The sequence below is a fragment of the Notothenia rossii genome (genome assembly GCF_949606895.1).
Source record: "Notothenia rossii genome assembly, chromosome: 2".
NCBI classification, from domain to species: Eukaryota; Metazoa; Chordata; class Actinopteri; order Perciformes; family Nototheniidae; genus Notothenia; species Notothenia rossii.
The window spans coordinates 71,229,390-71,256,566 of NC_136904.1; the positions used below are offsets into that span (position 1 = coordinate 71,229,390).

Sequence of the window (27,177 nt, forward strand, 5' to 3'; positions counted from 1 at the left end):
GACAAATAAATCCAGCAAAATGGCACAAAAAAATAACTGGTAGTTGCCTGGCTGGGTGTATAATTTCTGGCCTGACTTATTGTCTCGGCCCGGCCCTGGCTGTACCTGTTCGCTGTACCTGTTCGCTCTGCCATCGCGTGAAGGGTTTGCTCACAAGCAGTGTTGGGCAAGTTACTTTTAAAAAGTAACTTGTAATAGTTATAGTTACTGCTCTCAAAAAAGTAACTAGTTAGTTTATTAGTTACTACATTATAAAAGTAACAAGTTACTTTACTTTACTTTAAAAATAATAACAACAAAAATACAAGTTTTTGTGTTGTTCTGTGGCACAGTAAGAGAAAATACAACTCCCCAATCATTGTAGCAATTATCATTATGAAATGTAGTGGAACAATAAAACACAAAAGATATGTTTAGACATTTTGACAGGCATCTTTATTGTAGCCTCAACAATCAAGTTCTAAGTAGTGCACTTGTAGTGCAATATGAAATAAAAACAACTACACTCTTTTGGCAGTGTAACAATTAAACAAGAACTACACTCTTTTGGCAGTAACAATTAAATACATAATAAACTGTCAGACTGACACTGAAGACAAACAAACTATTTTCAGCCTCACAAAAACAAACTAACAGTGAAATAATTTACCTCACATCTGGCCATTTAGCATAAACTAAATCAATAATGGTGGATAAACTCAAGAAGAGGTGCTTTCAGCCTTATAAGCAGTGTTGGGACTAACGCGTTACACAGTAACGCGTTACTGTAACGCAATTACTTGTTGTGGTAACTAATAGCGTTACTAGTTACCTATTCCCATTAAGTAGCGCCGTTATAGTTACTGTGATTTAAATGGATGCGTTACTGCGTTACATTATATGATCCAACTGAAACAAATCTCCCTGCGGATGTAACTTACAGGTGAATACAGCGATGTCCTCTCACAGCACCATGGCAAAGTGAAAGTAACCAGAGAGGAGTGATGATTGGTTAACGTGGGGTAACATTTCAGGGTAAGCCAATCAGAGACAGAGTTGGGCGGGTCTTGCCTTATGGGGAAAATACACACAAACACTTGCTAATGCTAACACACACTAGTGATGGGAATTCCGGCTCTTCTTGGTGAGCCGGATCATTTGGCTCGGCTCACCAAGAAGAGCTGGCTCTTTCGGCTCCCAAACGGCTCTTCAGTTTACCACATATTATACCTTTTAATTGAATGAAATGTAGCCCTGTTTTGACTAATGAATGATGTATATGTGTACATATATCACTTAAATTATTCAATACATAATTTGTACTGAAGTATTCAAAAGTAAAAATTACATGTTTAATATAAATGATTTGCTGTGGCCAAATGTTTTCATTGCATTTACAGACCCTTGTAACTCTCTGATACCACCCAATGAATGCACTGACTTGCTTGTAGAACCACGCTACACAAAACAGATAGCAACACCTATAAAAACTATTTTAAAAAAGGGCTACTGTATCGACATTTTAAAATTATATTTAAAGAAAAGGCCCTGATAAAACAGCAGGGCTTTATTTCAGTAACTATTACCTATAGAAAAAAAGACAGCAACAGCTGACATCAAATCTTTGCTGAGGGCAGGGGAGCGTGCTTTGAGATCAGCTGCTGGGCTGTTAGAAGAGGGGAGAAAAAGAGATCTCCCTCCTCCGTGTTTTATTCTTATAGAAGTAAGAAGAGAAGTAATGGGGCAGAAACCCTCCTTTTTACGCAGCGGTCCAGACATAGACATTCTTTAAATCAATAAAATCATTTTCTAAATCCATAAAAGCATTTCAATTAATATTGGGAGTCATGTCGTTACTTTGTTGAGAATGTGGCCATGTAATAAGCGGGATAATGTGCACATTGCACATTGCATAATGTCCATTCATGCCGATCTAGATCCCTCCGCAAAAAATAAATAAAAAACGAGCGAGCCGGCTCCCGTCGTTCACTTAAAAGAGCCGGCTCTTTGAGCGAGAGCAGCAGCGCATTTACAACTTGGAAATATAACCACTATTTTCAATTTGTGGGGATAAAGGACGCAAAAAATATTACGGTAAAATGTAAACTGTGTGCAGGACAGAAAGCATTGTCCACATCGAAAAATAGCAATGCCAATCTCCTGAAGCACCTTAGTCAGGGGTCTGCAACCTTTTTGACCAAAAGAGCCATTTTGCTCCTTTTTCCCCCAATTCTTTTTGTCTGGAGCCGCAAAACATATTTCATAGCTTGATAGCTAATAAAGTTGTATTTATTGTTATATCAGACAAAAACTACAGTTTTTTTGCATTTATTAGGCTATTTATTACATTATATACAACTGTTAACCTCTAATAAGAAACAAAGAACTCCTATAAGGAGAATTACAAATAATACACAGGCCTACTTTAAAATAAATTAAACACAGCACTTGGGGAGTCCTCTGAACATTTGAAGGCAAACAAATATTATTAAAATGGGCCCACTTTGAAATAAATAAAACATATAGCTGCACCCTAAAAAGAGTTAAAGGTAGGGTAGGTAAGAATGGAGAAACCAGCTCGAGTGCGCTAGGATTTGAAAATACACAACCGGAAAAAATAGGCCTCTTCCTTCAGACTTTCTTACAGAGTCCCTCCTCCAACACATACTAACGCGCATCATCAATGAGGCCACGAGATAAGTTTGTGCACAGATGGAACAGAGATGGAAGGCTGACAGGCAGGTAGGCCATCCAGTTATTTTAGCCGGGTCGGCTAAAATGATTGGTCGTGCTTTTTATAGCGCTACGGCTTCCAGAGATGAATTTTTGTATGTATTTATTGTCAAAGCATTTAATATATTCATTGCTATCGGGACGTTAAGAGCATTCCATGGAATATAACAAAAAGTGTTTTCTGAAATAAATTACATACCCCATTGAATTATGACTGAAGATTGTTAGCTGTCTTCCTCTCCCGTGTTGTTCCTCGATACGTAAAGGCGGCAGCACCTTTGACAACTTCTCTCTAGATATCAAACATACCGGTAAACCAGCATCGTTTGCTGTGAAAGCATATAACTCTGTCCACACAGAATTCAATCCTGTGTTCCTCCGGTACTTTTCTTTGATTTATCCATAGTTCGCTCATCGAGCCAGGGGTCCCCGCGCGAGTGCTTTCAAGAAAAGGCACTCGCGCGGGACCCTAGCAGGATGTGACGCATATTTTAGTTGACCTAATTAAAACCGTTTTGTTTTTTATTTATGTGTCACAGTATCACCTCAAAACACAAGATACGAAACATTTTCAACTGTGCAACAAAATATAAAAAGTACTTTTATTTTATTTCCTTCTTATTTTTGTCTAAGCTCAAGGGAGACAGAGCAGAGGGTTTAAAGGGCCGCATGCGGCCCATGGGCCGCGGGTTGCCAACCCCTGACCTAAGTAATGTACATGTGGGGAGTTGTCTTTTCTCTTACTGTGACACAGAACAACACAAAAACTTGTATTTTTATTGTTATTATTTTTTAAAGTAAAGTAACTTGTTACTAGTTACTTTTATAATTTAGTTACTAACAAAGTAACTAGTAATTTACCCTGAAATGTTACCCCGCGTTAACCAATCATCACTCTTCTCTGGTCACTTTCACTTTTCCATGGTGCTGTGAGAGGACATCACTGTATTCACCTGTAAGTTACATCCGCAGGGAGATTCGGTTCAGTTGGATCACATAATGTAACGCAGTAACGCACCCATTTAAATCACAGGAACTATAACAGCGTTACTGAATGGGAATAGGTAACTAGTAACGTTATTAGTTACCGCAAAAGGTATAGTTTGTAACGCGTTAGTCCAAACACTGCTCACAAGTGACCAATTCCTTGGTTTGTGCTCTGATAAGCACTGTCAACTGTGGGACCTCATATAGACAGCTGTGTTCTTTTCCAAGTCATGTCCAATCAATTTAGTTTACCACAAGTGGACTCCAATCAAGTTACAGAAACATTTCAAGGATGTGGAAACGGGATGCACTTGAGCTCAATTTTCAGTGTCAAAGCAAAGGGTGTGAATACTTATGTGATATTTCATTTAATTATTTTTAACACGTTTGCAAAAAATCTTTTAAAACGTTTTTGCTTTGTCATTATGGGGTATTGTGTGTGGGATATTGAGAACAAAAATCAGTTTAATCAATTCAGAAATAAGGCTTTAACATAACAAAATGTGAAAAAAGTTAAGGCGTATGAATACTTTCCGGATGCACTGTAGTATCCCACAATGTAAAAGGCAGAGAAATACCTTAGGCGAGCTGGCAGCTCATCACAAGAGAATCACAAGGATGGAAATACACATTCCCATTTATAGGAAATCAATTCACATTCCACATCTTCCCTTTCTTTTTGCCTTCACCTTCTGACCACCCCTTCGTGAATGCATGTGCTCATGGAAAGAAAAATACCAAATACCCATTTATTGCCATGTTCTGCATCATGGGCCAACCCTATCACCTCACAAACCAACATCATGATGAAGTGGTAATCCTCATTAAACTACACTATTGTTGTCAGTGTTTTATGTTTTATGTGGTTTACGCTGGGTTCTCATGAAAAGAATAAGGCACAAGTGTTATAATGGTCTCTTTGAATGGAGCCACTTTAAATTAGGGGTGTGTGTTGCCAATATTCTGGCAGGGGTTATAATAGAATATACTGCCATAATGTAGAGAAGAAGATAATGTATATTGCAACTTTTAGGAAAACTGTGATAGTATACAGATCCATCCATCCATCCATCCATCTTCTCCCGCTTATCCGTGGTCGGGTCGCGGAGGTAGCAGTTCCAGCAGAGAGCCCCAAACTTTCTTTTCCCTGGCCACATCAACCAGCTCTGACTGGGGGATCCCAAGGCGCTCCCAGGCCAGAGAAGAGATATAATCCCTCCATCTGGTTCTAGGTCTACCCCTTGGTCTCTTCCCAGCTGGACGTGCCTGGAACACCTCCCTAGGGAGGCGCCCAGGTGGCATCCTAACTAGATATAGCACTGAATTTCAGACTCCAGCTTACAGCTTCCTGCCTACGACCTGCCTAAAACCAGTATAGAGGAATGTTAAGCCCTCCCACTATTTTCCAAGAGGGCGTTGCCAGATTTTCAATTTCAGGTTTTAACCAGGAGATGGCGCTTAATTCACAAATACAGAAAGACAAGTTTCATGGACTTTCAGTTTTGTTTTGAAGAGCATTTGAACACATCAATATTTTAGATCAACTAAAGTATATCTAATCTTGTAATTCAATAATATATAGTCTTTATATATTAAATAATCATAATTATAATGTAAATGTTTACATTACACTTATTTATTTGTTATGCTCATACTTTTACCTTTACAATCGTTTGCTTTAATATGCAGTATATTTTTTGTATATTTTTGTGTTTGCTTCCTCCTGCTCCCTTTCGGACACATACTGTATGATTTATTATTATTATTAATATGAAGATATTATTAAGATAAGATAAGATGTTACTTTATTGATTGAACATTTTAGTATTTTAGAATGTGCTGTCCCACGGTAATTCAGAAGGCTCACAGGTCACATTCCGACCATTATTTTAAACAATAGGTGCTTTCACACCGTCTACAGTTTGATTTGTATAGAGGGACCTCTGTGGCTGAATGGCCAGATTAGGTGTGGCGCATTTATCATAGGTGATCAGAGCTAACTGCCTGCCGTCAGATTTCATTTAAAAAACAGATCTGATTTTAAGACTATTTCTGCGCTCATAAAGAATGATAAGAATATAATAATGCGTATTTAACTGGTTTCATTAATTAGTGAGTTTATTTAACACTAGAACCACCAATCGGGTCAATTTGTGTGATGTGTGTTGTGTGTGTGCAATGTAACTTTTTTTCAATAAAATATTAAAGTCTCCCAGTCCGTGACTTTTCCTGAAAGTGTGTTATGTAGCACCCTATGTTGTTAAAAATTGCATTCTAATAGCGGGATTTGACAGGTTTAGGTAGGCCTATACAAAAACATCTGGTGGTTCTAGTGTTAAGGTAATTAGATACAGTAGAAGCCCTTTTTTATTAGTCACGAATTTAGCAGTTGAACATAAAAGTCAACTAACTGAGGGTCACTTGCAATGACAGTGTTGTTTACTCAGAGTAACCTACAGTTAATTTAGCTGCTGGAGAAGAAAGATCAGGGGGGGAGGGGGGGGGGGGGGGAGAGAGCTGTGGTTGATGGGCCTTTAGTTGTGTAAATACACAGCTGAGAGCTGCCGTTTCATTCAGACTGTTTAAAAAATGGTAACAACTGACTGTTTTTCTTAGCGGATGCATGTCAATTTAAATCAATACATACAACTATTTTTTAAATCAATAAAAACATTTTCTAAATCCATAAAAGCATTTCAATTAATACTGGGAATCATGTCGTTACTTTGTTGAGAATGTGGCCGTGTAATAAGCGGGATAATTTGCAGCGATTTGTTCCTTATGGGGAAAATAGCATCCGTCATGCAGATCAGGATCCCTCCACCACGCTTTGGGATCCTGATCTGCCGACGAGGCCCCATTAAAATATAAATATTTTTAGTGAATTACTGAGTTTAGGCACGTTAATAACGTTTTAATGAAGTTGAATACAGTATATTCATATGTGTCAGTGATTTCATGTCAATTCGGCGAACATAAACATAAATGATCGTGGTGAAGATGATGATTAAACTAGGATTAAAAATCGAGAGCCGGGCTGCATTTCCTCCTTATCGTTTTTTTCGACTAAACAACATTATTTTGTTAAATAACAACATGGTGATGTTTTGTAAATGATTACATGTCGCTTATTTAGCAGAGTAGTATGATATCCGTGACATATGGATCTTAACAAAGTTCCGCTGTACATCCAGCGTACTGTATCTGACTTTATTTCACATGAGCTCCAGTGTGGAACCCCACTGCACCCCCTGGTGGATCAATGATCCATTGCAGCTGGCTTCATTATAATTACATTTATCTATCACAGGGGCGGTCTCAAGTCAAGCTGGAGGTTTTCCCTTGAGCGAGGGCAGATCACGTACCAATCACGGCCCTCGCGTTTCAAACTGTCTGAAATGAATCGCTATATCTATATATGTACACCCCACAATTTACATAGCGTTTTAGTAAAATATATATATACATATATATACTGGGCTAGTTACGTGTTATCACTTTAATGTATTAATTGATTAACTCCTACAATTATTTTATTGTCATTAACGCATTTGCTTTTAAATTAAAATTATGATTGTGAAATTCCGTTGCTCACTGGCTCGGGAAACACTTACAGACAAACCATGGGTCACAGAGGGGGCGGGATGTTGATTAGTATTGGCTTAGGATGCGTATACATATACATATATTTCAGAAATTATGTTAAAATGAACATGTGCCAGTAAATATATTTTTTGTGAAAAAGCTTTTAATTTATTCTTCTCTATTCGGAGGTCGCGTTAAACAAATATTTTCTGTCAATGACGGATTATTTCTAACAATGACAGAAAAATCTGAAAGCAGTCCGTCATTTTGACGGATTAGAACACAACTCGGAACAGCGCCAAAATGTCCACCAGCGGCCCACATTATATTACATCCTTAGTGGCCAGGTAGACTGAGGGCGATCTACTGTACTCTACTTTAGTCTGTAACTATTATTTAGTCATTCACACCCCTGTCCAGTTGGTGGCGAGTGTGTGTATATTCAGCAGGAAACCTGAGGTCAAATTTAATACCTTTTAAGACCTTTTTTAAGACCCTTTCCATACATTTTAAGACCTCATCGCAACTTTGAGTTCTAACCGGTTACATTGGTGACACACTTTACCTCACATTTACTATATTGATTGTAAGATAGCACAACTAAACAGAGTGCAGACAGACTACTGAAGCCTCCTCTCCACATGAACTTCAACCTCTCACCTTTCGTTGATTACACCGTTGCTTAACCGGCTTTAGCAATCACAAAATGTCACGGTAGCTGATCGTCCGAAGCTTTCTTAATAAGCCCAGTAATTGTGATGGTGTGGATAAACGAGGTGAAAAAAGAGGGATTGATGCAGTGGAGGATGAGCCAGTAAGACTGAAACTGACAACGTTTAGCCAGTGGCAGAGGGGCAAGCAAGTGGCAAGGAGTTCAAGCTGGAGTACCGGGTTCAGTGGGAGCAAGAGTTTAAGTGGCTGAGGAGGGAAGATGGCAAAATGTTCTGCGACATCTGTAGAAAAGGTAAGATGAGTAACGGATTTGTTTGAGGGTGCGCAACGATGCAGAAATCAGCGTTCAGGCTAGGCTACAGCAGGTCAATTGAATTGTTCTTGTAAATGTTTTGTTCATATTTTGATTGTAATTGTCTCATTTAAAATGATGGCATTATTCATATTTGCCTGTTTAGGCACAATGGTCGTGGTGTTTTTAGCGGCCTCTGCCCCCCTCTACTGTGCTGCCAGTCCAGGAAAAAATAAATCATTCATGTTCGTGTTGACATGAGAAGTGACCACACGGTCGGTGTCGCTGTTCATCTTTTTTTTCTCCATGCCCTTAATTAAAAGCTCTGTATGAATCATTACAAAAAAATGAATGAATGAACATTTGCTGCTCAGTACCCAAACATAAATATTAAATATTTCTCTTTTCATCATTAAAACATGAAAAATAAAATGACGGGTAATAATGGATTATGACGGAAATGTTACGATCCTGTCCGTCAAAAACGGACAACAAAAAAGTCTAACGCAACCACTGATTCTATTCCTATGCGATTCTTTGTCCTGATTCTTTGTCCTGCTTTGCTCTTTTCTGAGCTTTCTGCTGTGCTGTTTCATGTTTATGCATCACAGTAGAAATGATCACATACAACAGACACACACAAGTGCACACGCTCGCACACAAAGGGTACTTTATACGATTTATGACCCGGTATAAAAAGAAGAAGGTGGGCTCAAGAATAAATAAATATGATAAACAAAGCAATAACACAACAGTCACACAAACACACGCACACATTTATGCAAATAGTTCCACAACCACAGACTAAGAAAGCTATTGATTAGCTTAATAAAAACAAAACCGTAAAAAAAAGAAAAGAAAATACTTGTGTGACTTCACTTTTTAACTACCTCTCGGTCATTAAACAGCAACAGGGTAGGTTCCTGTGTTTATAGCCTAAAGGCATTGTTCTGTGTTTGTGTGTGATTCAGTAGATGACTCCCTACTGAAAACATTTGCCTTTGTGTTTCTTTCCTCAACTACCTACATCTCATATCAGGAACAGGAACTTTTGTTTCTGATTATTTATATATAAGATTGATCATTTGTATATAAAGCTTACATGTTTCAAAAATGATAGCACAAGCTTGATTTGAACTATATCTCTCTCTCTCTCACACACACACACACACACACACACACACACACACACACACACACACACACACACACACACACACACACACACACACACACACACACACACACACACACACACACACACACACACACACACACACACACACACACACACACACACACACACACACACACACACACACTGATATGTCCTCACAGAACAGGTTGTTTCTCAAAATGTGGTCCTCACAAATATAGCAAGACATGTACATGCACACACATACACACAACACAAGGGAGATCAATCTCCTGCTCTTGCTCTGCCACACCAATAATAATTCCATAAATGTTTAAAATCAGAATCATATTCCAGCATAGCTGTTAATAATGCTGCTATTAATAATTAAGACTTATGTTCCATTAATAAAAATGTGAAATATGTTTCTGTAATAAAGTTTATACATATTTACCCTGGTACCTCAGCTTGGTTTTGGAAGGTGCAATTGAAGCAAAAACCCTTTTTTGGATTGTGACGTGACCATAGGTCATGTATATTAAACATGAATTATTAATGACTAGATCTGTCAAAGCCTGTGCAAACACAATCCATTTAGGGAACATATACTATGCATAGGTATACATACTTGGAAATGTGCTTTATTTATTTACACTCTAATGCCCACATTAAGTGTAAATACCTTGGAAAGGCATTACCAGCTGGGCTCACTTTAAGCTAGACTTAATAACCATATAAATAATTCAAGTAAACACGCCGTGGAAAATATATTGCCATCACAGTGCTGGTAAAGGAAAACAGCAATGTTGTAATGTCCACCTGATCAGTTGTTAGTTTTCTCCTTCCATCAGAAAAAATAAAATGGATGCATACTAAGAAAGACAGAGATGAATACATGGATATAATACAATAAGAGTAAGACTAAGAAAGAGAGGAAGGACAGGTCAGGCATGTTTTTTTGGTGTGCTTTCTAACATATGACTTTGAGCTGAAATGTTTCATAAATCTGACACAAAATGGCCAACGCTCTGACGCTCTGACGCTCTGACACACACACACACACACACACACACACACACACACACACACACACACACACACACACACACACACACACACACACACACACACACACACACACACACACACACACACACACACACACACACACACACACACACACACACACACACACACACACACACACACACACACACACACACACACACACACACACACACGCACACACACACACACGTGATGTATAGTGTACTCTTAGATGTGGCACAGGGGGAATATGTCATTCAGACTCAGCTTGGTCTGATTTATCACATCTTGGCAAATGCAAGTGTGTGAGAGTGTGGAGAAAAACGAGAAGCTACGAAAGAAACAAAAAACTAATATTGAAAAACCTGTGGAAATAATTTGTGTTTGATGGTCTACTGGCATTACTTCTCACAGGGAGTATAAGTGTTCTTCCAAATATTACAATATGCATGTAAGAGAGTGCCAGTTGTATATTCTTGCAAGGAGCAAAGACAAGAAAAGGGTAAAAATGCTCCCCATTTGCAGGGCTGTTGACCTTCTGAAAAAAGATGAGGCAGTGGTAATAGTAGGATTTCCTTTTATCAGCACCGGCTAATAGTAATGATAGCCATTTGGAAAAATCAATATAGCTTCGGAACATAAACCCCAATTGATTTAAAAGCTTTAAAGACGGTACACACTGTATATGAATAGAAAGAGAGCATTTGCATCCTGCTGATATTAATCAATACAGCACAGAACGGTGCTTTAGAAATGTCAGTTACAGATGAATGTCTTAACCTTTTCAATGCAACAACCACTCTGTACGAGATTGAAAAAGGAAATAACCTTAAAACATTTGTAAACAACAAACATATAGCAATACATATATTAGTTATACAAAATAACGTAATTCAACTAAACAAAACATCAAATTGCTACACAGCGCAAACCATTTGTATGTATTTAAGCATTTTGAAATCGTAAATGAGCAATTCAAAAATGATAGTCCGATTCTTATGCATGAAATAAAAAATGCCCATGAGCGTAAAGTGGTCGGGCTGATGGCCCCTATGTCCCCCTGTGCTCTGACCAGTGGTGAGCCGTCAGGGCCCTCTCTGAGGGCCTAAGATATTCTAAAAAATTATATTTGAAAACATGAAAAAAAAAAAAAAAGATTTATTTTAAAATATCTTTTTATTAAATATTTGTTTAGTTATATTTTTCATTAGTTTGACCAAAATAACTTCATTTTATTGTATTTAAAATAACCTTTCCAAATAAATAAATCCTTCAAATCTGCCTGTTCAGTTTCTGTTGGAATGTGAAGGGTTAAATTGAAGAAGCTCGTTTCTGCGAGTTACTGTGAAGAGAGGAGCTGATTGGTGGTCCTGCTGTAAATTCACAGAGGGCCCGCAATAGTAACTCCACGAGAGAGTAATGTCAAATGACAGTACAATTGACCAATCATATCTTCCCTCTAAATGGGTGGGCTTTATTTTCGCGGACTTTATGACAAGTTCCGCCCGCGGTGAAGTTTATGTATGTGTATAAAGTGGTGCAGTGACGCGTCCTAAAACCCGGAAGTAAGCTGCGCATGGGTTCCCTCGACAAAAAAGCAATGGGATTTCTCCATGGATGTATAATAAGAACTGGATACAGCGTGGGAGGCGGGGCCTCATTCATTCCTCTGAGAGTTGCTCATTGGCGCATGATGATAAAATGGCCCAACTTTTGAGAGAGCGAAACGTCACAGATTACCCGGCATGCCTGAGAAGTACCCGTATGTGATCTCATAGAGCATGCGCAACTTTAACCAAAATGCTCGTTCACACATCAAGCACGTCAATTTGCGTACACGTAACAGCACCGCACGTTCATAACAGCATGGTAATGATTTGTTATTATGATGGATTTGATATTAACGAGGCGGCAGCTAGCAGCTAGCGGCTAGCTAGTAATTACGCTAATGTACACATCAATCGTTATGTACTTATATTACGCTGTAACAGGATCTAGTGATATCCAAGCAACAGAGCTTCATTTAGCATGAAAGAATGATTGCACTGTATATATATATGTATAGTGCAATACGCTTCTTAGTGCAATAAGAAGCTACAGGGACGTTAATCTGACGTCGGTAATATTAACTTTATTTAATACAACATTTACGGTACACGATTTAATCATACAGCCCATGATAATGAATTACAGCAAACATGTGCAATATATCCATTATTACAGCTCCGTGGGATGGCAGTAAGACGATATGGGTCCGTTCTTATTGTGCATCCATGGGTAAAGATAAACGCAACTTACATTGGTTTCTCAAACAGCAGCTCTGTAAACTACGTGTATTCACTGAATTTCACTCTCTGCCTTTAACGGCTCGTTGTAGCTCCAATAGCTCCAGCCCCCACCCTCCCTGTGAGCACAGTGTGCTCTGATTGGTCGGGACAGTCGGGACACGTAACATGAACGTGCCGGGCGGCGCGGTCCCGTGGGTTAGATGCGCGTTCATAACGCAGAGGGATATAACTCTCAGAATAACGTTATTAGCACATTATTACAACTTGAGGAACGAATGTTTTTAATAAGGGCTATACAAACGTTCATACTGGGTAGTTTATTTAGTTTAAAAAAAATTATCCAACGATTTACAGACCACTCTTTCCCCATGTAAGTCAATGGGAAAAAGTGTTTCCGGGCCTGGCAACCAAACGGAAGTGTAGTACCGCCGTTTGGCCAGCACGAATATTTTCATCTGAATCCGGCGCACTTCCTGGGGTCTTGGATTTCTCCATAGGGTTTTGGAAAATAGCTCGAAATATGGTCTGTGGAAAACGAACCTGTTAGATAAATGCATGTTTTGTTCAGCCGGATAATATCCACATGTCTACCTACTTTTATAATTTTCGAATCATAAATCTGATCGATAGATTTATGATTGATAGATTTATGATTAGCATAAGTTTGTTCATAATGGCTCACTTCAGTGATAGTGATTACATTGAGTCTTTTTGAAGATTGAGTTACAATGATAAATTGGAGTGGCAAAGGATCAGCTGCATGACCCGCCATCAAGTGCTTCATCCAAAAGGACAGGAGGATGGACTTTGTGTTTAAGTGATTTGATCATCAAAGTTAAGTCATTTTCAATGTGGGCCGCTGTGCGGACTTAATTCATTTGTAATTGTTACTTTGCTGTGGGTTCCCTGTCATGATATGTGTGTATATAAATGGTGTTGTTTTGTGTGGTAGAGGGTCGCTGTCATTGATGCGTTTTACACCCCAGGCCGCTGTTTTGATATTCTGCAGAAGTATACGTGATGTAATAACTCTTCTTTTTTTTTCGAGGGAAGGGGGGGGTCAGAGGGCCTACAGTAGGTATAAAAATCACGGCTCACCACCCGTACTGAACATGCCCATTTTTTTATTAAGACTTTTTTGAAATCTCAACTATTCAAGTAAAAACTTTTCAAACTGCGTTTTGCACAGTTACGACATTACGAAAGTCACGAAAAAATTGGTCCACAGACAAATACAAAACAGACATATTTCACTTTTTTTTCTAGTTCCCGCTAGAGTAGATGTCTCCAGGTTTACATTTTGTCATGACAAAACACACTGATTAAGTCTCGAAAACAATACCAGCCATTCGACATTGTTATTTTTACGGTTGGTATCATCCCTTGGCATGACAATAACTGAGCAGAGGAAATTGAGTTTAATATTGACTGATGGTGACAAGAGGGAGTTGTAGTCTTTTTTTTCTTTCCGGACATACACAAATGTGCGCTGGTTTGTGTGTTCTCCCCGGTGTCTAGTTGTGGTGTGGAGGATCGTTAGCAGCCGTGTCTTACAAGGATTAGGTGGATAACAACAGCGGACTCAGGTCAATGCATTATCTCTCTGCCTGCCTGTATCTAGTATCTTACTCGGCTCTCACACACATACACGATCACAGGATTACTTGCAAGTCACACAAACAACTTAATCAATGTGAGTTATTTTCTGTCAAGCGTTGACGTGGATATTGGCTTTTACCTATATTATGTGTTGACATTGCCTTGCACGTTTTCCTTCACTGTGACTCATTTAGTGCGGAGAATATTCACAGTTCTGTCCCGTTTCAATTCATCCTCTTACCCGCTCGCTAGCCTTCCCTCCACAGTTTATGCAGGTAATCATCTTTGCCGTCATTTCCATCCATACTTTGATACCATCCATCTATCCTTCCCTCCCACTCCATCTTAATCTCTTCTTCATCTGCTCGTCTCCATCCCCTCTCCCTCCATATCTCCCTCCCTCCTCCTAATCTCCCAAGCTTTTGCAAGGATCTAATTAGCTGACATTGCCGCTAATGAAGTCTGACAACAAAAGATCACCAAAGCTTGGCAGGTGGGTCGGGGGGAAGGAAAAAGGAAAAGGGGGCAAGACTAGAGAGAGAGTTTGAAAGAAAATGTAACAGTGAGATTGTGTATGTGCTGTCAGGATGCTCCGTTGCCTCTACAGGCTAACAGGAAGTGACACGTGTTTTTGAAGACGCAGCTGACAGGATGTGACATTGCTCCTTGCACGGCGCCATCAAAGCACGGGGAGTAATTAGCGCTCTATTGACTGCCATGACATCAATCAGACTAGCTGTCTAAATGTGGCCGTGTGCTATAGAGACACTCGCAGAGGCAGAAGAGGATGCCATTTTATCCCCATGATAGTCAGTGTGTGTGTGTGTGTGTGTGTGTGTGTGTGTGTGTGTGTGTGTGTATTGTACGGGTTGAAATTGTCTTGCATAACATTATTTAGACAAGCCCTCTGTGTGTGTGTGAGAGACAGAGCGAGGCAGAGCTACAGGTGGTAAACTGGCAGGCATAAATTAATGTAGGCAGGCTGTCTGGCTCAACATTCCCCTTTGACTCTAGTAGCCATGCGTGTGTGACTGGAGGCCAATGTGTGTAATGCTTCTGCCAACCACAATGGCAGTTGATAGAATCTCTCTAAAGCTGGATTCATACCTGACAAAAGGGGTGAACAGATGCCCAATGAGTCACAGGTTTGGATTGTTTAGTGTTGAGTGCTATATTCAACTGGTTGAAATATACATGACTGTGATTTATCCCTATTTAAATGTGTTTAAACCCGAATCATTTTACCCAACCAAGTATAATTACTAACATTAACCCAAAAACATACTTCAAACATTTCTTCTGTGCAAAAAGTAATTGCACAGAGGCAAATATATACACTTTGTATAAATTATAAAGGTCTTTGCCAAGTATAATCTGATCACATACACACAAAAGACAGAGAACACATGTTGCTTAGCTACAGGTTAATCCTGAATTTCTATTTTCATTTAGTTTTTCAAGTCTCTAATGAATGAAACGGGTAAAAGATAAAAAAAAAGTAAAGGAACAACAAGAAGGTAGAAGGGAAATAACATTGAGAGCCGTCCCTGAGCGTGTACATTTTGTGGCTCAAAACTTGTGCGTGTCCTTTTGAGAGTTATTATGCTCATGTGTCCTTTTACCGTGCGTGCTCCAGTGCGGGCGGATGTCCTTTGCATGGAATTTATTCTTCATTGAGAAGTACTTGTGCAAATACGAGAGGCGGAAATCATAAATGAGAGGAAGAGAGTTCAACGGGGGGAAGAGAGACACAGAAAGGGTATATTGAAGGGAAGGAGAGCAAGTGGGAGGAAGGGATGGAGCCGACGAGTGCCTCTTGAGAGCTTTCTCTTATTAGCCGCGCTGAATCACACGCTTTGAGTCCGGAAAACACAAACTCTGGGCCTTTTCTCGTCTGCTCTCCATCTCGTGCTCCCCCAACCTCTTCCCATTCCTCTCTTTGAGTCCTCTCAATTCAGTCTACTTATTTCTACTTTCCAATTTCTTTTTTTAGTTGAATTCGTTAGTCCTTGATATTCCTTGACCCCTTCCTTTCCCCCCTTGCATGTCCTCACTCTTTCCCTATTTTCATCTGAATTATCCTAAACATCCACTTAGCCCCTTTTACCCCAGCTACCTCTTATTTTCTTCTTTTTTCCTTCATTAATTTATCCTCTTTTCTCATTCCTGCAATTATTTGAGTCCACTTATGCTTCCTTTTAGGCTATAAAAATGTGACCTTCTATTCCTCAAATCATCCCTTGTGTGTTCTTTCTTTTTTTAGAGCTCTAAACATGCATCTGTCCCTTCTCATGTTGCTCCTATTTTCTTTTCATTCTGTTCTTTTGTCCATTTTCTCTGCTTTCCCTAACCTTTATCCCCCACTTTTTGTCCAGCTTTTAGAATAAAATCCTCGCTTTTCTTCAACACTTCCTTCTTCTTCTAATTTGTTCCTTCAGTTCCGAAACACTTATCCTAGCTCTTTCTTCTCCCTACCTCTCTTATATTTCACCCCTTTCCCCACATTCTTTCTAGTTCCCGAAAAACTCCAAACTTCTCTCGTTTCCGCCATGGTCCTTGAAACGGCTTGCTTTTCTGAGTTTTTAATTTAGAAAGAAATTCCAAATCCCTTTCCAAAGATTTTTTATAATATTAAAATGTTCTTTTGCTTACATATATAAAATAAAACTAATTAGTTAAGATTAGGTAACGATTGTGGTATTTGTCGGTAGAAGTCGGTTAGGAAATAAAATTGGCTATTTGATATTGAAGCGTGTCAAAGGGCAATGAGATACATTTGGCTATTTCACAAAGAGTCAATAGAAATTGCATAAAATCCCTTAAGTATAAACTGAAAGGTGATTAAAATCTTAACAAATCGGACCTCTAAATTAATGAACTTGCTGCAGTTATATTTCAGACCATTTTGTAAAAATGTTACCTCAGTTGTTCATTCACTAATGAGCTTTTCTTCTCGACTTTGCTTTAATGCTTATTTGTGGCAAAAACATGTCAAAGCTATTAAATATGCATCCCCCACACATACAAACGGCCCCACCCCAACAAAACTAATTACCTACAAGAACAGAGTAATGAAGAAAGCAGAACTCACACACACCAGCCTGGCACCCACTAAAAGCTCCCTTAGTGTGTGTCGGACGTGTGCAAGATAAAGACAGTGATTATGTATTACTGTGTAAAAAATGGCCTGCGTGTGTGTGTGGCCCTCATTGAGCTGAGAGAACATCTGATTAATTATCATGGAGGGAAGAAAGCCTCTCCAGTGGCTAGCCAAGCAATACTCAAAGCTCATCTTACTCTCCTTTATGAGCTCCCTCTCAGTCTCTTGTGGCATCTATTTCATCATCCCAATTCTTAATATGCATTTTGGGAGCGCGTGTTGTTTCCCTTCATGCACTCTGTTAAGTAAGTCGAGCGCAATAAGCATGTGAAATATGATAGGTAAGATACAATAAATGAAAGAAAGAAGTCTAGCCATTTTGACTCTACATCTTATCAGGAGTCACACTTAATAGTACACTTAACAAGAAAACTGGTCAGTTGCTATACAGACGAAAAGCCTGTAGAGTGAAGTAGTATTTTACCACTTCAGGGATGCTCTTATCAAAGTCGATGAAGTTCTAGGTCGGATTCACAAAATAAGGTAATTAGTGAAGCTTTTACTAAACGGTGGTCGCAAACATACGGAGCCCCCTATTTACTTTAAATAAAGTTTTTTAGATGTAAGCCTATCATCCACCACCCCGTTAGCAGGTGCCACTCGATTGACGTATCTGGAGACATTCCTTGTCACTCCAGACAATAATAGACTGACTTCAAGTGATGCTGCATATTTTTTAACTAACTGCTCTTATGGCACAGTATACCAACTACAACAAAATGAGCATATTTTAGCGTGATTTAATTGTAATACACGTTTCAAAATGATGCCGGAATAATTACATACTGATACCGGTTAGTTAAAAACATGAATTAATGCTTTGACAAGCCTGCAGGCAAACAAACATTTAAAATGCATGTTTTCTGAATGGAGATCGGATCGATCAGGCTAAACCAGCGTTTCTCAAAGTGGGGGGCGCAGAGGCATGACATGGGGGGCGCGAGAGACCAGGAGAAACAATTGTTTTAAAAAAATAATAATCATAATTTCAAAAATGATTGATTCGAAAATAATATGATACAGCACCGTACAAGTACGTCTGGTTCTCTGTGTTTCATTCAAGCTTGGCGCTGTGTGTGTGTGGAACGAGCCATTTTGTGTACGTACGCGCGCGCGAGAGAGAGAGAGCGCACCGGTACCGGAGATCGTTGTTGTTAGCTTCTGGTGCTAGCGAGCTACGCTATCGGATATAAGGAGCTTTTTCAACAACAAAGTGGAGGAGAGCCCTCTCCTGTCAGACTGAGAGTCTCAGTGAACTAAAGGACTCTCTCAGTGTTTTTTCTCCAAACGGGGGGCTTGACATTTGAGAACCACTGGGCTAAAATAACGTTATAGCTGCTCCGTCCAAACTCACAACAACGTCCTAAAGACAGAAATAAAGCAGCGACTGTATTCGCCATGACACAGAAAGTCTGCGGTTTGTACTTGTTTAACTTTTGTCCAGTTTCTGAACAGATATGAGGAGCTGTGAGCTCTGAGTGCTAACAGCTAACGGCTGCGGTTTTGGTTTTCTGATTCAACTGAATTTGCATTCAGTGGATAAGCCTCACAGTTAAAATGGCACTTTATGTTATCTGCTCACTGCAAGATGTTATTTTTTTCTTTGTTGCTGTTGCTGTCAACAAAATAATGTTCATTCACTCAAACAAATGGAAAATAAGCTAGGTACATTTATATTTAGGAGTGTAATGAAGGAATGAATGAAACTTAAAATGATAGGTATGATGTAAATATATATATTTATCATTTTTAACATGTTAGTTATGTTGTGTTCTTGGTTTAATCAAATTGGAAGTTGCACCAAATTATTTGATGTAATTCAGATGCAATTAGCCTACATACTGTAAACGGCCTCAAATTAGAAGTACTGTTTTAGCTGTCTGTTTCACTCAATTCTGCAAAAGGTAGATCTCGCCTTTCACCAGGGCCGAGGTCGGGGATCTTGGCTTAAAAAGGTTGGTGACCACTGGTTTAGAGCCTATGTTAGCAGTTTACATCTGGCAATTACATGTCCACTTTATCAACATGTATACATGGTGTTAATTTGTGGAGATTATCTGCTAAACAAAATATGTAAGTATCATGAATGTTTCTTTGCCAATAATCCTATTTTCTGCCATATTCCAAAATCCAAAGGAAACACACAATTGCTTTTTATTGAGGTGGCACTGCGTGCTAACTTTTGGGTTGGCCTAAAAAAAAACGTCATCACTCTACTATCTGATTTAAGCAGTCAGATAATTGCAGTTCTCCCCGAAAAATAAAACCAAAAGTTTGTCAGAGTTTCAATGGCAGATGGTTGGAAAAGTGAAAGCAAAATCACTTCCAATATGTTTATCCTCTTTAGTCAAGCAGACCCAAAAAACAAATACATATGGAGAAACACTAAGGAGGATGTCGGGGGTTCGGGGATAGGATCAGGGACGTTATCAACGTAGCAGATGTTTATTTCGCTTGATTTGGTATGACCACTGGAATGAAGGGCTAGTGTAAAATCCTTTTTGTTTTTGTGGCCTTAAATGTGTACTAAAATATGTTTGAAGAAAAAAGTAGACTGTCTGGCCTTCAAAACACAAATCTGATTATTTTGAACAACAATCTGACTACACCCACCTGTTGCAAGGCCACTGCATTCAATTTCAATATACATTTTTGATAATTATGGCTGCATCTTGCTTTATATTTTCTTAGGTTGGTAGGAGCTCGGCTTCCTTAATAAATCCACTTTAGCCTTTATGTTTCTTTCTTTCATTCTCCATGTTATTTGCTCTCTACTTATCTAGCACTCCTGCGCTACAGTACCCCTCTATCTCTGGAGCTCACTCTCCAGACTGATTGTTTTCTAATTGGTGGAGTGCCAGAGGTCGTGGTTGTTATGGTAACCTGCAAGGGGCACTTGGTCGGGTTAGGTAGTGGTGGTAGTGGTAGTGGTTGGGCGAGAGTGGGAGGGGGCACCCACTCAAGAAAAACGGAGGGCAGCACTCATCCAAGGCTTGGGTGGCCACTTCAGAAAATGGACTCAGTGTGTCTCTGCGCGAGTGTGTGTATGTTTGTGTGTTTGACATCCTAACTACCTCAGTTGTGTACATGCACCTAAGAGAGTGAATAAGACAAGACATGGAGCAAGTAGGAAAGATGGTGTGCATGTGGGTATATATGTGCGTGAGAGCAGAGGGTGGGCAAAGATTTCTAGCCTTCACTTGACAATCTTCTAAAGAGCTCATCTGCATGTGTCCTTTTTTCTCCAAGCCTGGTTCCCACTGCTACTTCCTTCCCTATGTGAGCCCCTTAGGCCCTCCAATCTGTCCATCTGTGCACAGGGATAGAGGAGAAGCTGAAGAGATGAACGAGGATGGACAACCGGAGAACGACTGTTTGTCTACACTAAGCTAGCTACATTTGAAAAGGCATCTTGTTTTCCTTCTGATTAGCACTCTATCCAGACCCACCTTTTGACCTCGGAGAGACTTTTGAAAACAGTCTTTAGAATTCGGTAAATGTGAAGACGATGACATAAGCCTGGACTGGGGCTGCGTGGAAATAAGTATAGGAAGACCATTTTCTGTCGGTGTCTATTCCAATCTGTGATCATTTATAAAAAAAAGTCATACAGCGAATCAAATATTTAAGGTGCTGTCATTCAGCGGCATCTATTTGCATTTTGCTAGATGACTTTCATTGATATCCCATGAAAACAGCACCCCATTGTTTCACATAAAGTTTTTAAAAATAGACACCGGATAGTGGAGTTTGCCTCGTCAAGGATGATGAGGTATGATATGAGCGAAAAGCATTTAGAGAACATTTAATAGACTAGATTATATTTTGGCCAGTGTGAGACACACTTTCACGCCTTCATATATGCATACTGTAATCTTTACCAAATGTGTGATGTGTGTCTGTGTGAATGTGGGTGTGTAATGGGTTTACTAAATGAGTCTGAATTAAACTCTTCCATGCATAAGGAATTGAGCTGGCGTTGGCCTTTAGAATTAAAGATGGTGGGCTGTATGAGAAGCAGACAGTGTGATATATTACAGTGCTGCATGGTTTAATAACCACCCTTCCATAATGATGCTGTTTAAAGTAAGGCACTGATAACAAACATACATCTCTCTCTCACACACACACACACACACACACACACACACACACACACACACACACACACACACACACACACACACACACACACACACACACACACACACACACACACACACACACACACACACACACACACACACACACACACACACACACACACACACACACACACACACACACACACACACACACACACACACACACACACACACACACACACACACGTAATTATGAAGTCTGCCAAATATTTGAGCTGATCTTTACTTTTGAATAAAAACCTACTTAAAGTTATTAGTTCCACGGACTCTTCAAACTTGTATTGGCTTTGGTTGGATGGTTGGTTTAGTTTTAATATCCATGACATGCTTCCTAACCGAGAGCAATCCATCTATATATTTTATTTTGTCTGCATTCACACACACATACAACTTTGTAAATGTTTGGCTCCATGTTTTTGTTGCAGCATTACTCTTAATGTATATGAGTGTGTAAGAGTGTGTGTTGTCTTTGCCCAGCTGAGGTGCTGATGGAATGGAGTCCTTTTCGTTTTTGTTTATCTCCGTTTCCCACATGCACAGCGGGGCTCTGGCCTGCCTTGACGTACAGGAACAGCAAGTCAAGCACACAAACGCACACACACACCTACACACACCGCTGACACAACTGCATTCTTTTTTTGGCACCATCGATTACTGTCAGCCAATACCTGGACTTGCTTCTGTCTGCATCATCAGGTTTCAGGAAGTGATGATAAATGAATAGCACTGCCAGCACTGCTGTGGCCATGGATAACGGTTTCTACAAAATCAAGACATTCTCCGACTCCTGTTACTTCTTACAACGACGGAACATTTAAGTTCATGCATATTGGTTGAATGTAACTAAGTAGCAACAAAAGCTACTAATTCATCTGCTGCAGTTAATTATGAGATTTCTGAATACAGTTATTGTTAGAAGTTAGTGTATGAAACTGAAACATTGGCATTACATATAAAATAAACAAACATGTGATGCTTTAGTATTACATATATTAAACTGTCTTCGGTGATAGGCTTATTAGTTGTACATTGAAGCTCAAGCAAATGACCTTTATTTGCAATAAACTTAGTTGTAACCCATTCTGTTTTTTGCATTTACACCATTTTGTTTTGAGGTTACTTCACTAAAAAGGTCTACCCTGCAACCCACGGTCAACTGCGTCTTGGCTTTCCATAATAACATAGTATTTATGCAGGGAGGAAACACAAAGACAAATACTGTGTAAGGAAACATCTCAATGAAGCCTTGGAAGTGTCCATCAAACAGGTTCACTTCCCCACATGAAGACAGGTGCAGACATAAAGTGTGTGTGTGTGTGTGTGTGTGTGTGTGTGTGTGTGTGTGTGTGTGTGTGTGTGTGTGTGTGTGTGTGTGTGTGTGTGTGTGTGTGTGTGTGTGTGTGTGTGTGTGTGTGTGTGTGTGTGTGTGTGTGTGTGTGTGAAAATATCTGTACTGGTAGATATATTGAAGAGTAAGTGAGCTGTGACTGACATAATAAAGGTAAGGAGTAAGGATTGTGGAGCTGAGAGGAACACATTGAGCCCTGTGGTGATATTTATATTGGACACACACACACACACACACACACACACACACACACACACACACACACACACACACACACACACACACACACACACACACACACACACACACACACACACACACACACACACACACACACACACACACACACACACACACACACACACACACACACAATATGCATGTCAGTGGGCATGGGAGTACACAAGCTCTCACACTGAAGCTCAAAGCAAGCACAAACAATTCAATATTTCCCTTTTTGTCTGTCTGTCTCTTTCTCTCTCTTGTTCTCAAACACACACACAAACTGGCCTTTGGCAGATGAACTTGAATAAGACAGCTGATGGGAAAGGAGAGGGAGAGAAATATGGAGCATCAGCACGGTCATACTGTACTTTAAAAGTAAAGTGGGAGAGAAGAAGAGAGCAGGAAGAAACCTCAGAGCTTTCAGCCTAGGCCTAGCTCCAGGATGTGATACAAAAAGGCAAAACTCATAGTTTAGCAGATATTCTATATGTTCCTACATGCAGGACATGGATAAATCCTACCATTAGCACCTGTACTCTGTTCTGCATTGGCCACCACTCCCTCACTGTGAATGGGACACCAGTTGGTTGTTCCTCAACAAAAACACCACTGTTTGCTATACTGGCTTTAAAGTGGTGGAATGAGCTCCCTATTTATATATCAGGTCTCACATCTTCCCTTTCAGACTGAACATCAACATGTTTTAACCTCAAATTGGCCATCAAAAAAAAAATGCAATATTTCTCTACGAGGCACTTAAAGGGGCCCTATTATGCTCATTTCCAGGTTAATGTGACATGTGTCCATGCTTTGATGTTCAAACAGGTATTTATTTTTCTCATACTGCCTGTGCTGCAGCGCCTCTTTTCACCCTCTGTCTGAAACCAGAGTCTGCTCTGATTGGTTAGCTGCTGTGGTTGGCCAACTGCCTAAAGATGGTCTGACCCTTAGCATATCACCTACAATGTGTTGGAGCGCTAGCAATTACAAGTGCATGTGGTACATAGTGATGTCACTATGTTACAGAAGAAAAAAAAGGAGTCTAATTGAGGCATTTCAGGAAGGGGGGGGAGTGTGTGGAAGAGAAACTCCCTCTGGAGGGAACTTTGGGATTGTTGCCTTTGCAGAACATTTACATGCACATAAACCTTTATAACACACTACAGGAAAGAGAAAAAACCCCAAAAGCATAATAGGGCCCTTTTTTTAAACAAGGTCTGCCTTGTTAGAAGAAAATATATTTGCAGGAAATGTCTTTTCTGAATGTATATCCTATGGTTGATTGCACTTATTGCAAGTAGCTTTGGTTAAAAGTGTCAGCTAAATGCCATACAATGTAAAGTTATAATAATAGTTGTTCAGCAAATTGTACCAAACTTACCACTGTGGGTTGAACTGATGAACCAAACCATTACGATCATGTGCACAATCTACCCCCTTTAACTTGTTTTGTCAAACTCCTGAGAGAGTGACAAAAAGTGAGTTTGCCCTGAGAAGGTCATGGTGCCTTACCTGTCGTTGGCAGTAGCAGAGACAGGAGGAGATGTAGTTCCAGCTCCCCTCGGTTTATTGACTTTGGCGTACAGCCTATCGAGTGGGTCGTCGTCAGGGATGGCTCCAGGGTCGTTAACGTGATTTGCATGTCCTGGGAAGACAGGAGGGCCTTGGGGGGGAGGGTTTGCAGCATGGGCGTGCTGAATGGTACTGTAGGGAGGTGACTGAGATGGTGGCTGCGGAAACGGAGCCGTATCACGGTCCCTGAAGGTCTGTATTCGGGCGTAGTTGGGGTCTGCGTCATCATCTTCAAATTCTGGATAGGATGTCCCGCCAACTTGCTGGTCTCTGGGCCTCAACTCAGGATGCCCCGCCTCGATCCTGACAGAGGGAGGAAGAGTGACACGTCTAGAAATGTTCTTGATATGCAAACGGAAAGAGAAAATACTCTGAGTATTCCGGCAAATTTAAAGCACATGCAAATAGCCCCCCACTCAAAGCCCCCCACCTTTCTCTCTCGTCTTTCATCCTCTCGAACTCATGATCACTCAGGACGTCTGACTTCTGTCGCTGTAGAGCTGCTTTTGCATCCTTCTTCTCATCTTTTTTCTTGCCAAATCTGGACAGAGACAAAAAGACACAATGAAGGAAATCAGAGAGAAACATCATGATATAATAATTTAATATGGGAAGTTTAACAGCCTTAACATGATGTGGTTCTGTTGAAGCAGATGAGGAACAAACATTGACACACATGGCTGGTATTACAAAATGTCCTCTCCATTAAAGGCAGCTCATTCTGGTTTGAATGCTTTAATGTTCAAAAAGGTATTTATATTGCTCATAGTGCCTTTGCTGCAGCACCTCTTTCACCCTCTGTCTGAAACAAGAGCCCTCTTATTGGTTAGCTGGCTGGCTCAGCTGTGATTGGTCAACCACTTAGAGATGTCCCGCCCATTAGCCTATCACCTACAATGAGTTAGAGTGCTAGCCAACATAAGTGCAAGTGTTACACATTGATGACACTATGCTCCAGATTTAAACAAATGATTTTAATGGAGTCGTTTCAGGCGTTGCTGTTTATTAACATACATGTTTGAGATATCATGGAGACCACTGGAATGTGAGGAGTTTAAGGATACATATTTTTAAAAACAGATCAACAATAATTAACAAGCCCATAGAGTGGCTTTGCAATGCACTGAGCAGTGGAATAAATGGTGGGTAAGTAGTTCAATAAATTAGAAGGAGGTAGGCAATTGCACTCTGTATAGCCTAATCTAAATTAAAAGATGGCATACACACAATAGACTAAGAGGCCCTTTAAGTGACCACATATCAATACTCAAACCACACCACTCAATAGAGTGTGTGGTCAGCATCAACAGCATACTCAGCACTACTGGACACTCATTACCTGTACAAGGCTTTTTCACACACACACACACACACACACACACACACACACACACACACACACACACACACACACACACACACACACACACACACACACACACACACACACACACACACACACACACACACACACACACACACACACACACACACACACACACACACACACACACACACACACACACACACACACACACACACACACACACACACACACACACACACACACACACACACACACACACACCTTCAATTCATAATGAAATATAAATGAATACTCTGAATCAGACACAGGTTTAATGCCTTAAAGAAATACACTTTTGGTCAGAAATGCTCTATTTCTCTTCAGTACCAATGCAACTATGCATGGATAAATGCATCAAAATGGCGTAAAAAAGGAAAATATGTACATTGAGATATGAAGTGTTTTACAGTATGCAGTTTTTCCTTCTTAATCCAAGATAAAGATGTAAAGCACTGAAAGTAATATTGATATAGTTATCAGGAGCCATTAGGAGGGAGACAAGCTGAGGCTACGAACGAGGGGACTCTATAATAGAAGCTTATTAAACTCCACACCCCAGCAGCTACACAGTGAGTAGGATATGGTTAATTGAGCCAGTTAAAACTGCTAAATAGTTAATATCTCCAACGTGCAAACCGTGACCTTATAACACGCCTTATGTTTTATTTATCTGCTGAATGTATTGATGTATTACCCTCTGGTTTACACTTCCGCTACCCACTGCTACTGATGTTTTTGAAGTACCTGTTTGTGCATTATTTATGACGAGATTTGTGGTCATTTAAAAATGTGTGACTGTTTTGTAGTATACAGCTTGTGCATTGCTGGAAAGAAGATGTAGTATGTACACTAAGGTAATGTTTCTTTGAAATGTGGAATGGGAGGTAAAGGAGCATATTCACCACGCATAGGGGGGCTCAATGGGGAACAAAGGGCGATAAGTGTGTGTGTGCATTAACAGCGTGAGTGTGTGTTTGCCTCACAGGGGACAAGCCTCGCTATAATTACTGCTACCTACCTACTGGAGGCTTACGTTTTCCTTCA

General features: G+C 39.9%; 1 protein-coding gene across 3 annotated transcripts in view; it reads right to left on the reverse strand.

Moving 5' to 3' along the window:
* The window catches only part of LOC307029140 (partitioning defective 3 homolog B-like), a 91,336-nt gene extending 65,963 nt beyond the window's left edge, over window positions 1-25,373 (reverse strand). For all 3 annotated transcript variants that reach the window (XM_079664808.1, XM_079664807.1, XM_079664809.1), the window contains exons 1-2: window positions 25,198-25,373; window positions 24,708-25,070 (exon numbers count right to left, since the gene is read on the reverse strand). In XM_079664808.1, the coding sequence (XP_079520934.1) occupies window positions 24,708-25,070; window positions 25,198-25,358 (524 nt within the window). In that variant the 5' untranslated portion in view covers window positions 25,359-25,373. The remainder of the gene's footprint in view (window positions 1-24,707; window positions 25,071-25,197) is intronic.
* Window positions 25,374-27,177: the final 1,804 nt, after the last annotated feature.